Source organism: Mesoplodon mirus (genome assembly GCF_964341445.2).
Source record: "Mesoplodon mirus genome assembly, contig: HAP1_SCAFFOLD_1210, whole genome shotgun sequence".
Lineage (NCBI taxonomy): Eukaryota > Metazoa > Chordata > Mammalia > Artiodactyla > Ziphiidae > Mesoplodon > Mesoplodon mirus.
The window spans coordinates 42,176-55,061 of record NW_028294867.1 but is presented as its reverse complement, the minus strand read 5'-3'; the positions used below and the strand labels follow the sequence as shown (position 1 = coordinate 55,061).

General features: G+C 41.8%; 1 protein-coding gene across 3 annotated transcripts in view; it reads right to left on the bottom strand.

Moving 5' to 3' along the window:
* LOC309797910 (uncharacterized protein) overlaps positions 1-12,886 on the bottom strand; it is a 78,694-nt gene that overhangs the window by 40,683 nt on the left and 25,125 nt on the right. For 2 of the 3 annotated variants that reach the window (XM_082646293.1, XM_082646291.1), the window contains one exon: positions 11,659-12,016. In XM_082646293.1, the coding sequence (XP_082502419.1) occupies positions 11,659-11,697 (39 nt within the window). In that variant the 5' untranslated portion in view covers positions 11,698-12,016. Of the gene's footprint in view, positions 1-11,317; positions 11,519-11,658; positions 12,017-12,886 lie in introns of all 3 variants that reach the window. The other variant, XM_082646292.1, reaches the window with a different exon arrangement.

Here is a 12,886-nt window from a genome sequence, read left to right as displayed (position 1 = left end):
GGGATGCAGCAAAAGCAGTTCTAAGAGGGAAGTTTATAGCTATACAAGCCTACCTTACGAAACAAGAAACATCTCAAATAAACAACCTAACCTTACACCTAAAGCGATTAGAGAAAGAAGAACAAAAAACACCCAAAGTTAGCAGAAGGAAAGAAATCATAAAGATCAGATCAGAAATAAATGAAAAAGAAATGAAGGAAATGATAGCAAAGATCAATAAAACTAAAAGCTGGTTCTCTGAGGAGAAACAAAATTGATAAACCATTAGCCAGACTTATCAAGAAAAAAAAGGGAGAAGACTCAAATCAATAGAATTAGAAATGAAAAAGGATAAATAACAACTGACACTGCAGAAATACAAAGGATCATGAGAGATTACTACCAGCAACTACATGCCAATAAAATGGACAACCTGGAAGAAATGGACAAATTCTTAGAAATGCACAACCTTCTGAGACTAAACCAGGAAGAAATAGAAAATATGAACAGACCAATCACAAGCACTGAAATTGAAACTGTGATTAAAAATCTTCCAACAAACAAAAGCCCAGGATCAGATGGCTTCACAGGTGAATTCTATCAAACATTTAGAGAAGAGCTAACACCTATCCTTCTCCAACTCTTCCAAAATATAGCAGAGGGAGGAACACTCCCAAACTCATTCTACAAGGCCAACATCACTCTGATACCAAAACCAGACAAGGATGTCACAAAGAAAGAAAACTACAGGCCAATATCACTGATGAACATAGATACAAAAATCCTCAACAAAATACTAGCAAACAGAATCCAACAGCTCATTGAAAGGATCATACACTATGATCAAGTGGGGTTTATCCTAAGAATGCAAGGATTCTTCAATATACGCAAATCAATCAACGTGATACACCATATTAACAAATTGAAGGAGAAAAACCATATGATTAGAACACTCCCTAACACCTTACACAAAAATAAACTCAAAATGGATTAAAGACCGAAATGTAAGGCCAGACACCATCAAACTCTTAGAGGAAAACATAGGCAGAACACTCTATGACATGAATCACAGCAAGATCCTTTTTGACCCACCTCCTAGAGAAATGGAAATCAAAACAAAAATAAACAAATGGGACCTAATGAAACTTAAAAGCTTTTGCACAGCAAAGGAAACCATAAACAAGACGAAAAGACAACCCTCAGGATGGGAGAAAATATTTGCAAATGAAGCAACTGACAAAGGATTAATCTCCAAAACATACAAGCAATTCATGGAGCTCAACATCAAAAAAACAAACAACCCAATCCAAAAATGGGCAGAAGACCTAAATAGACATTTCTCCAAAGAAGATATACAGATTGCCAACAGACACATGAAAGAATGCTCAGCATCATTAATCATTACAGAAATGCAAATCAAAACTACAATGAGATATTATCTCACACCAGTCAGAATGGCCATCATCAAAAAATCTACAAACAATAAATGCTGGAGAGGGTGTGGGTAAAAGGGGACCCTCTTGCACTGTTGGTGGGAATGTGAATTGGTACAGCCACTATGGAGAACGGTATGGAAGTTCCTTATAAAACTAAAAATAGAACTACCATACGACCCAGTAATCCCACTACTGGGCATATACCCTGAGAAAACCATAATTCAAAAAGAGTCATGTACCAAAATGCTCAATGCAGCTCTATTTACAATAGCGAGGACATGGAAGCAACCTAAGTGTCCATCAACAGATGAATGGATAAAGAAGATGTGGCACATATATACAATGGAATATTACTCAGTCATAAAAAGGAGCAGAACTCAAATGTTCTCACAGATGGTGGAAGAGTAAGACGCGGAGATCACCTTCCTCCCCACAGACACACCAGAAATACAGCTACACGTGGAACAACTCCTACAGAACACCTACTGAACGCTGGCAGAAGACCTCAGACCTCCCAAAATGCAAGAAACTCCCCACGTACCTGGGTAGGGCAAAGCAGAGAGATTCCCGCACAGAGGATCGGTGCCGACCGGCACTCACCAGCCCGAGAGGCTTGTCTGCTTGCCCGCCGGGGCGGGCGGCGCTGGAAGCTGAGGCTCGGGCTTCGGTCAGAGCGCAGGGAGAGGACTGGGGCTGGCGGCGAGAACTCAGCCTGAAGGGGGCTAATGTGCCACAGCTAGCCGGGAGGGAGTCCGGGAAAACTCTGGAGCTGCCGAAGAGGCAAGAGACTTTTTCTTCCCTCTTGGTTTCCTGGTGCGCGAGGAGAGGGGATTAAGAGCGCTGCTTAAAAGAGCTCCACAGACGGGCACGAGCCGCGGCTGAAAGCGCGGAGCCCAGATACGGGCGTGGGACGCTGGGGCTGCTGCTGCCGCCGCCAAGAGGCCCGTGTGCGAGCGCAGGTCACTGTCCACGCCCCCTTTCCGGGGATCCTGTGCAGCCCGACACTGCCGGGGTCCCGGGATCCAGGGACGGCTTCCCTGGGAGAACGCACGGCACGCCTTGGGCTGGTGCAACATCACGCCGGCCTCTGCTGCTGCAGGCTCGCCCCGCACTCCGTGCCCCTCCCTCCCCCCCGGCCTGAGTGAGCCAGAGTCCCTGAAGTGGCTGCTCCTTTAACCCTGTCCTGTCTGAGCGAAGAACAGACGCCCTCCGGCGACCTACACGCAGAGGCGGGGCCAAATCCAAAGCTGAGACCTGGGAGCTGTGAGAACAAAGAAGAGAAAGGGAAATCTCTCCCAGCAGCCTCAGAAGCAGCGGATTAAAGCTCCACAATCAACTTGATGTACCCTGCATCTGTGGAGTACATGAATAGACAACAAATCATCCCACATTGAGGAGCCAGGAGTCAGTGCTGTGCCTCTGAGGTGGGAGAGCCAACTTCAGGACACTGGTCCACAAGAGACCTCCCAGCTCCACATAATATCAAACGGCGAAAATCTTCCAGAGATCTCCATCTCAACACCAGCACCCAGCCTCACTCAACGACCAGCAAGCTACAGTGCTGGACACCCTATGCCAAACAACTAGCAAGACAGGAACACAACGCCACCCATTAGCAGAGGGGCTGCCTAAAATCATAAAAAGTCCGCAGATACTCCAAAACACACCACCAGACATGGATGTGCCCACCAGAAACACAAGATCCAGCCTCATCCACCAGAACACAGGCACTAGTCCCCTCCACCAGGAAGCCTACACAACCCACTAAAGCAACCTTAGCCACTGGGGACAGACACCAAAAACAACGGGAACTACGAACCTGCAGCCTGCAAAAAGGAGACCCCAAACACAGTAACATAAGCAAAATGAGAAGACAGAAAAACACACAGCAGGAGAAGGAGCAAGATAAAAACCCACCAGACCTCACAAATGAAGAGGTAATAGGCAGTGTACCTGAAAAAGAATTCAGAATAATGATAGTAAAGATGATCCAAGATTCTATTTCCAAGATCCAAAATCTTGGAAATAGAATAGACAAAATGCAAGAAACAGTTAACAAGGACCTAGAAGAACTAAAGATGAATCAAGCATCGATTAAAAATACAATAAATGAAATGAAAAATACTCTAGATGGGATCTATAGCAGAATAACTGAGGCAGAAGAACGGATAAGTGAGGTGGAAGATAAAATAGTGGAAATAACTGATGCAGAGCAAAATAAAGAAAAAAGAATGAAAAGAACAGAGGACAGTCTCAGAGACCTCTGGGACAACGTTAAACACACCAACATGCGAATTATAGGGGTCCCAGAAGAAGAAGAGAAAAAGAAAGGGACTGAGAAAATATTTGAAGAGATTATAGTTGAAAACTTCCCTAATATGGGAAAGGAAATAGTTAATCAAGTCCAGGAGGCACAGAGAGTCCCATACAGAATAAATCCAAGGAGAAATACGCCAAGACACATATTAATCAAACTGTCAAAAATTAAACACAAAGAAATCATATTAAAAGCAGCAAGGGAAAAACAACAAATAACACACAAGGGAATCCCCATCAGGATAACAGCTGATCTCTCAGCAGAAACTCTACAAGCCAGAAGGGAGTGGCAGGACATAATTAAAGTGATGAAGGAGAAAAACCTGCAACCAAGATTACTCTACCCAGCAAGGATCTCATTCAGATTTGATGGAGAAATTAAAACCTTTACAGACAAGCAAAACCTGAGAGAGTTCAGCACCACCAAACCAGCTTTACAACAAATGCTAAAGGAACTTCTCTAGGCAAGAAACACAACAGAAGGAAAAGACCTACAATAACGAACCCAAAACAATTAAGAAAATGGGAATAGGAACATACATATCGATAATTACCTTAAATGTAAATGGACTAAATGCTCCCACCAAAAGACACAGAGTGGCTGAATGGATACAAAAACAAGACCCATATATATGCTGTCTACAAGAGACCCACTTCAGACCTAGAGACACATACAGACTGAAAGTGAGGGGATGGAAAAAGATATTCCATGCAAATGGAAACCAAAAGAAAGCTGCAGTAGCAATTCTCATATCAGACAAAATAGACTTTAAAATAAAGACTACTAGAAGAGACAAAGAAGGACACTACATAATGATCAAGGGATCGATTCAAGAAGAAGATATAACAATTGTAAATATTTATGCACCCAACATAGGAGCACCTCAATACATAAGGCAAATACTAACAGCCATAAAAGGAGAAATCGACAGTAACACAATCATAGTAGGGGACTTTAACACCCCACTTTCACCAATGGACAGATCATCCAAAATGAAAATAAATAAGGAAACACAAGCTTTAAATGATACATTAAACAAGATGGACTTAATTGATATTTATAGGACATTCCATCCAAAAACAACAGAATACACATTTTTCTCAAGTGCTCATGGAGCATTCTCCAGGATAGATCATATCTTGGGTCACAAATCAAGCCTTGGTAAATTTAAGAAAAATGAAATTGTATCAAGTATCTTTTCTGACCACAATGCTATGAGACTAGATATCAATTACAGGAAAAGAGCTGTAAAAAATACAAACACATGGAGGCTAAACAATACACTACTTAATAACGAAGTGATCACTGAAGAAATCAAAAAGGAAATTAAAAAATACCTAGAAACAAATAACAATGGAGACACGACGACCCAAAACCTATGGGATGCAGCAAAAGCAGTTCTAAGAGGGAAGTTTATAGCAATACAATCCTACCTTAAGAAACAGGAAACATCTCGAATAAACAACCTAACCTTGCACCTAAAGCAATTAGAGAAAGAAGAACAAAAACATCCCAAAGTTAGCAGAAGGAAAGAAATCATAAAAATCAGATCAGAAATAAATGAAAAAGAAATGAAGGAAACGATGGCAAAGATCAATAAAACTAAAAGCTGGTTCTTTGAGAAGATAAACAAAATTGATAAACCATTAGCCAGACTCATCCAGAAAAAAAGGGAGAAGACTCAAATCAATAGAATTAGAAATGAAAACGGAGAAGTAACAACTGACACTGCAGAAATACAAAAGATCATGAGATTACTACAAGCAACTCTATGCCAATAAAATGGACAACCTGGAAGAAATGGACAAATTCTTAGAAATGCACAACCTGCCAAGACTGAATCAGGAAGAAATAGAAAATGTGAACAGACCAATCACAAGCACTGAAATTGAAACTGTGATAAAAAATCTTCCAACAAACAAAAGCCCAGGACCAGATGGCTTCACAGGCGAATTCTATCAAGCATTTAGAGAAGAGCTAACACCTATCCTTCTCCAACTCTTCCAAAATATAGCAGAGGGGGGAACACTCCCAAACTCATTCTACGAGGCCACCATCACCTTGATACCAAAACCAGACAAGGATGTCACAAAGAAAGAAAACTACAGGCCAATATCACAGATGAACATAGATGCAAAAATCCTCAACAAAATACTAGCAAACAGAATCCAACAGCACATTCAAAGGTTCATACACCATGATCAAGTGGGGTTTATTCCAGGAATGCAAGGATTCTTCAATATATGCAAATCAATCAACGTGATACACCATATTAACAAATTGAAGGAGAAAAACCATATGATCATCTCAATAGATGCAGAGAAAGCTTTCGACAAAATTCAACACCCATTTATGATAAAAACCCTGCAGAACGTAGGCATAGAGGGAACTTTCCTCAACGTAATAAAGGCCATATATGACAAACCCACAGCCAGCATCGTCCTCAATGGTGAAAAACTGAAACCATTTCCACTAAGATGAGGAACAAGACAAGGTTGCCCACTCTCACCACTCTTATTCAACATAGTTTTGAAAGTTTTAGCCACAGCAATCAGAGAAGAAAAGGAAATAAAAGGAATCCAAATCGGAAAAGAAGAAGTAAAGCTGTCACTCTTTGCAGATGACATGATACTATACATAGAGAATCCTAAAGATGCTACCAGAAAACTACTAGAGCTAATCAATGAATTTGGTAAAGTAGCAGGATACAAAATTAATGCACAGAAATCTCTGGCATTCCTATATACTAATGATGAAAAATCTGAAAGTGAAATCAAGGAAACACTCCCATTTACCATTGCAACAAGAAGAATAAAATATCTAGGAATAAACTTACCTAAGGAGACAAAAGACCTGTATGCAGAAAATTATAAGACACTGATGAAAGAAATTAAAGATGATACAAATAGAAGGAGAGATGTACCATGTTCTTGGATTGGAAGAATCAACATTGTGAAAATGACTCTACTACCCAAAGCAATCTACAGATTCAATGCAATCCCTATCAAACTACCACTGGCATTTTTCACAGAACTAGAACAAAAAATTTCACAATTTTTTTTTGTATGGAAACACAAAAGACCCCGAATAGCCAAAGCAATCTTGAGAACGAAAAATGGAGCTGGAGGAATCAGGCTCCCTGACTTCAGACTATACTACAAAGCTACAGTAATCAAGACAGTATGGTACTGGCACAAAAACAGAAAGATAGATCAATGGAACAGGATAGAAAGTCCAGAGATAAACCCATGCACATATGGTCACCTTATCTTTGATAAAGGAGGCAGGAATGTACAGTGGAGAAAGGACAGTCTCTTCAATAAGTGGTGCTGGGAAAACCGGACAGGGACATGTAAAAGTATGAGATTAGATCACTCCCTAACACCATACACAAAAATAAGCTTAAAATGGATTAAAGACCTAAATGTAAAGCCAGGCACTATCAAACTCTTAGAGGAAAACATAGGCAGAACACTCTATGACATAAATCACAGCAAGATCCTTTTGGACCCACCTCCTAGAGAAATGGAAATAAAGACAAAAATAAACACATGGGACCTAATGAAACTTCAAAGCTTTTGCACAGCAAAGGAAACCATAAACAAGACCAAAAGACAACCCTCAGAATGGGAGAAAATATTTGCAAATGAAGCAACTGACAAAGGATTAATCTCCAAAATTTATAAGCAGCTCATGCAGCTCAATAACAAAAAAACAAACAACCCAATCCAAAAATGGGCAGAAGACCTAAATAGACATTTCTCCAAAGAAGATATACAGACTGCCAACAAACACATGAAAGGATGCCCAACATCTTTACTCATTAGAGAAATGCAAATCAAAACTACAATGAGATATCATCTCACACCAGTCAGGATGGCCATCATCAAAAAATCTAGAAACAAAAAATGCTGGAGAGGGTGTGGAGAAAAGGGAACACTCTTGCACTGCTGGTGGGAATGTGAATTGGTACAGCCACTATGGAAAACGGTATGGAGGTTCCTTAAAAAACTACAAATAGAACTACCATATGACCCAGCAATCCCACTACTGGGCATATACCCTGAGAAAACCATAATTCAAAACGAGTCATGTACCAAAATGTTCATAGCAGCCCTATTTACAATAGCCCGGAGATGGAAACAACCTAAGTGTCCATCATCGGATGAATGGATATAGAAGATGTGGCACATATATACAATGGAATATTACTCAGCCATAAAAAGAAACGAAATTGAGCTATTTGTAATGAGGTGGATAGACCTAGAGTCTGTCATACAGAGTGAAGTAAGTCAGAAAGAGAAAGACAAATACCGTATGCTGACACATATATACGGAATTTAAGAAAAAAAATGTCATGAAGAACATAGGGGTAAGACAGGAATAAAGACACAGACCTACTAGAGAATGGACTTGAGGATATGGGGACGGGGAAGGGTAAGCTGTGGCAAAGCGAAAGAGCGGCATGGACACCTATACACTACCAAACGTAAGGTAGATAGCTAGTGGGAAGCAGCCGCATAGCACAGGGAGATCAGCTCTGTGCTTTGTGACCGCCTGGAGGGGTGGGAGGGAGACGCAAAAGGGAGGGGATATGGGAACATATGTATATGTATAACTGATTAAATTTGTTATAAAGCAGAAAAAAAAAATTAAAACAAATAGAAAAAAATGAACTCACCGTATATTAACTTGGTTAATTAACCACACAGAATAAAAGAATAAATTAGATTAACTTTTGAAAAAAATATATATAAATGTTCTCACACACACACAAAAGGTAAATATGTGAGGTGATCAATGTGTTCATTAACCCCTGGGAATTATCAAATCATCACGTTGTACCCTTTGAGTATCTTACGATTTTGTCGATTATACCTCAATAAAGCTGGGGGATAAAAAAAAAAGGAGCAGAAGTGAGTTATTTGTACTGAGGTGGATGGACCTAGAGACTGTCATACAGTGTGAAGTAAGTCAGAAAGAGAAAAACAGATACTGTATGCTAACACATATATATGGAATCCAAAAAAAAAAAAAAAGGAATAAACAAAATGGCCAGAAGAACCTAGGAGCAAGATGGGAATAAAGATGCAGACCTACTAGAGAATGGACTTGAGGATATGGGGAGGGAGGGGGAAGGGTAAGCTGGGACAAAGTGAGAGAGTGGCATGGACATATATACACTACCAAACGTAAAATAGATAGCTAGTGGGAAGCAGCTGCATAGCACAGGGAGATCAGCTCAGTGCTTTGTGACCACCTAGAGCGGTGGGATAGGGAGGGTGGGAGGGAGGGAGACGCAAGAGGGAAGAGATATGGGGACATACGTATATGTATAACTGATTCACTTTGTTATAAAGCAGAAACCAACACACCATTGTAAAGCTATTATACTCCAATAAAAATGTTAAAAAAATCATATATATGAAAGGGAACTTGTTCCTAAAATATATAAAGAACACTCAAACTCAATAATAAAAACACAAATAAACTAATTAAAATATTGAAAAGGATCTGAATAGACATTTCTCCAATAAAGACTTACAAATGGCCAATAAGAACAGGAAAAGATACTTAGCATCATTACTCATTAGGGAAATGTTAATCACAAAGAGAGATAGTAGTAAGTGTTGATGAGGACATGGAGAAATTGGAACCTTAGTACTTTGCAAGCGGGAATGTAAAATGGTCTAGCCACTTTGGAAAACAGTCTGACAGTTCTTCAAAACGTTAAATGTATGGGTTACCATATGACCCAGTAATTCTACTCCTAGGTATGTACCGAAGAGAAACGAAAACAGGTTCACACAAAAACTTGTACATGAATGTTCACAGCAGCATTATTTATAAGAACCAAAAACTGGGAATAACTCAGCAGCATTATTTATAAGAACCAAAAACTGGGAATAACTCAAATCAAACGCATAATACAACTCCAAAAATTGGAAATAACGGACAGATAGATAAATGTGGTGTATTTGTACAATGGAATATCATCTGACCATTGAAAAGAATAAAGTACTAATATGTATTACAAGGTGATGAACCTTAAAGACATTATGGTCAGGGAGGGAAGGCAGACACAAAAGACCACATATTGTATGATTCTACTTATATGAAGTGTCTACAGTAGGTAAGTCTCTAGAGAAAAAGGTAGCTGAACAGTTATCTAGACCTGAGGGGGAGAGGCCAGGAGAGGAATTGGGAGTAGATGCTAAAGGGTAAAGGGTTTCTTTTGGGGATGGTGATAAAGTCTTAAAATTGATTGTGGTGATGGTTGCACAACTCTAAAAACCATTAAGTTGTATCTGTTAAACAGTGACTTGTACAGTATGTGAGTTATATCACAATAATGTTGTTACGAAAAAAAAAAGATTGTATGAGGGAAACTGGTCAACTAATGTAAGAAAAACAAGTAAAATGAGAGCCCAAACTCACAGCGTACCTCAGAATAAATTCTGACTTGATTCAAGTGCTCAGTGTAAAAGTAATTAAACTGGACTAGAACTATCAGGACGGGAAAGACCTTTTCAAGCATAAAACAAATTACAGGAAAAATTAATAGGTGTCATGAGTACAGAAAAATTTAAGAACTGCATGTCAAAATATTTTTTTTCCGTAATTGAACTCACCTCAACACATAGCCTTCATTTTTGCTCTGAGCAGGAAAACCCAAACTTGCCCACGGCTTATGGTTTTAAGCATAGTTATTTCTGAACCTAAGACTGGTCAATTACAGATTGGCCCTGTGCTTTCCCCTTCTGCCCAGAGGTGGTCTAAGTTTCTGGGGGAAAAGAGGAGGAAAGGAAACTTCTGGCTCTGAAGGAGGGCTGTCTGGCCCTTAGAGCTGGGCTTCCATCCTCCTTAACTTCCCTCGGGGACAGCTGATCCCCCGTAGCTAGTCCTCAGCAGTGCCGCTGCAGCACATGGTTTTGGAACCCCAGCATGCATGAGCTCACGATGTTGTTTATACTGCACTGTGCTTTTGTTCCAGTGTCCTGGACGTTGCCTGGGTCGCGCTGTGAGGATGCAGCAGCAGCAGCAGCAGCATATAATTTGTCAACACCCCAACCGTTCTGAGTCCGGCTGTGATGACAGGAGGTACCGGCCCCGCCCTAGGGCAGCACACAACCTCTGCCACCTCAGTAGTGACTATGACCGCCTGAAAGTGGCATCATCTGTCCTCTATACCACCTCTCATAATGGACAGTTCCTACTAAATTATGATTTCTCATGGTGCCATCCTCAATAGTATGTATTATACCAAATACTCTTGTTTTTGCGGTACACGGGCCTCTCACTGCCGTGGCCTCTCCCGCTGCGGAGCACAGGCTCCGGACGCACAGGCCCAGCGGCCATGGCTCACGGGCCCAGCCTCTCCGCGGCATGAGGGATCTTCCCGGTCCGGGGCACGAACCCGTGTCCCCTGCATCGGCAGGCGGACTCTCAACCACTGCACCACCAGGGAAGCCCAGTGTGTCCTAAATGTAAACTAGAGCGCTCCTCTTAGTGGAGAACATTGCTCACAAACAAATTCATACTCATACCAGAATATATTTCAAGTGCTTATATAAACGGAGCTTACAGTTTGTTAACAAATGTGTCATTCTTCTCTTCCTTGCCTAAATCGATCTGCTCCAGCTCATCAGGAGACTGTGTCTTTTGAGGTGCGTGCCTTGATGTGGTGCCGGAGGCTCATGGAAACACGTGGTTTGCTTGCCTCTATTGAGGTTGTGATTCCTCCACCACTTTGCTTAGTCAGCCAGGAACAATTCAGATGAGTTTCCTGTTGAATAAGGTCATAACTGTCAAGCCTTTGCTATACTGAAAGTACAGTACAGTAAAAGGCTTGATCCCAGCAAGAAGTGACACCCCACTTTCTCCCACTGTCCACCTTTTTGTTTGTTTTTCTCATTTCAGACCCACCTTTTGGAGGAACCGCTCGTCGGGGGGCTTGTGATGCATGTTGGCACACAGGCCCTTGGAGGCCCTGGTACATCAGCCTGTGGTCAGGGCTTCCAGTCTCGGAAGGTGGACGGTGTCCACACGAGGAGCTGCAAGACGGTGGCTGAGAGACGCTGCGAGCCGGGAGAGAAACCCTCTTCCTGGCGGCACTACCTGGGGCCTTCCTGTGATAGTATTGCGACCACCCCGAAGCCTTGTGCAAACCGGACCGCATGGAGCCAACCTTGTCAGGGTCTCGTCCGCAGGGCCATTCTGAACGGATGTGGTGTCTTGGGACATCAGGAGAGTAGCTGCTTTGATGTGGGTGCAACTTGGTGTCCTGTAGAGAAAAGAATAGTTGACTGAGTAGGGTGGTCGGTGGCCTACTAACGAGCACTGGGAGGCTCTCCGCAACCTCTTTCTGTCTTGGAATTTCAGCCCCACAGACAAGGCTTCCTTGGATGGGATTGGACAGGTGTGTAAATGCCCTGAAGTTATGTGGGAAATGTAATCATATATATTTTTCTAGGGGGAGGTCCATTGCTTTGGTAAGTTTTCCCTGGGGTTCATGACACCCCAGAAGCTAGTGCTGCTGTCAGCACTGGGAGGAGCAGGTGGCCTGAAGGGCTGTGACGTCCCCTGAGGGCATCGAGAAGCCACTTGGCCCAGCTAAGAAGGGAGTCCAGGGCACTTCTGACTCCAGTGCCAAGCAGTGGCCCTAACCCAAGCCTAGCTTCTTCGCTTCCCTCTGTGATCTCAGTTTCCGCTTTTCATAAAATCATGCACTTCTTTTTGTAACTAGATCTCTAATGAGCTATGTGTTCAATGGATTTTTTTTTTTTTTTTTGCAGGAGGCTGCACAGACGCAACTCACCACTGTACGTTTGTAAAGCATCTTAATTTGTGTTCGCTAGACCTCTACAAACAAAGGTGCTGTCAATCGTGTCAAGAAGGATAAAACTTTGCAGGGGGGTCCTAATGCCGCTGTGAAGATGAAGCAAAATGTAAAAGCTCTCTTCCCCATGTAGCTGGCACAAAAACATATATTTCTTTACAAAAATCCCTCTAGGTTCTACAATCAGACAGAAGTCAATGCAAAATCACCACTATTAAAATTGGGTACTGTCATTTCCCCATGGCCGGTTTTTTAATTCCAGCTCTTGTAAATGGTACGTTCCAGGACTAACATAAAATACCGTAGCAGGTGCGC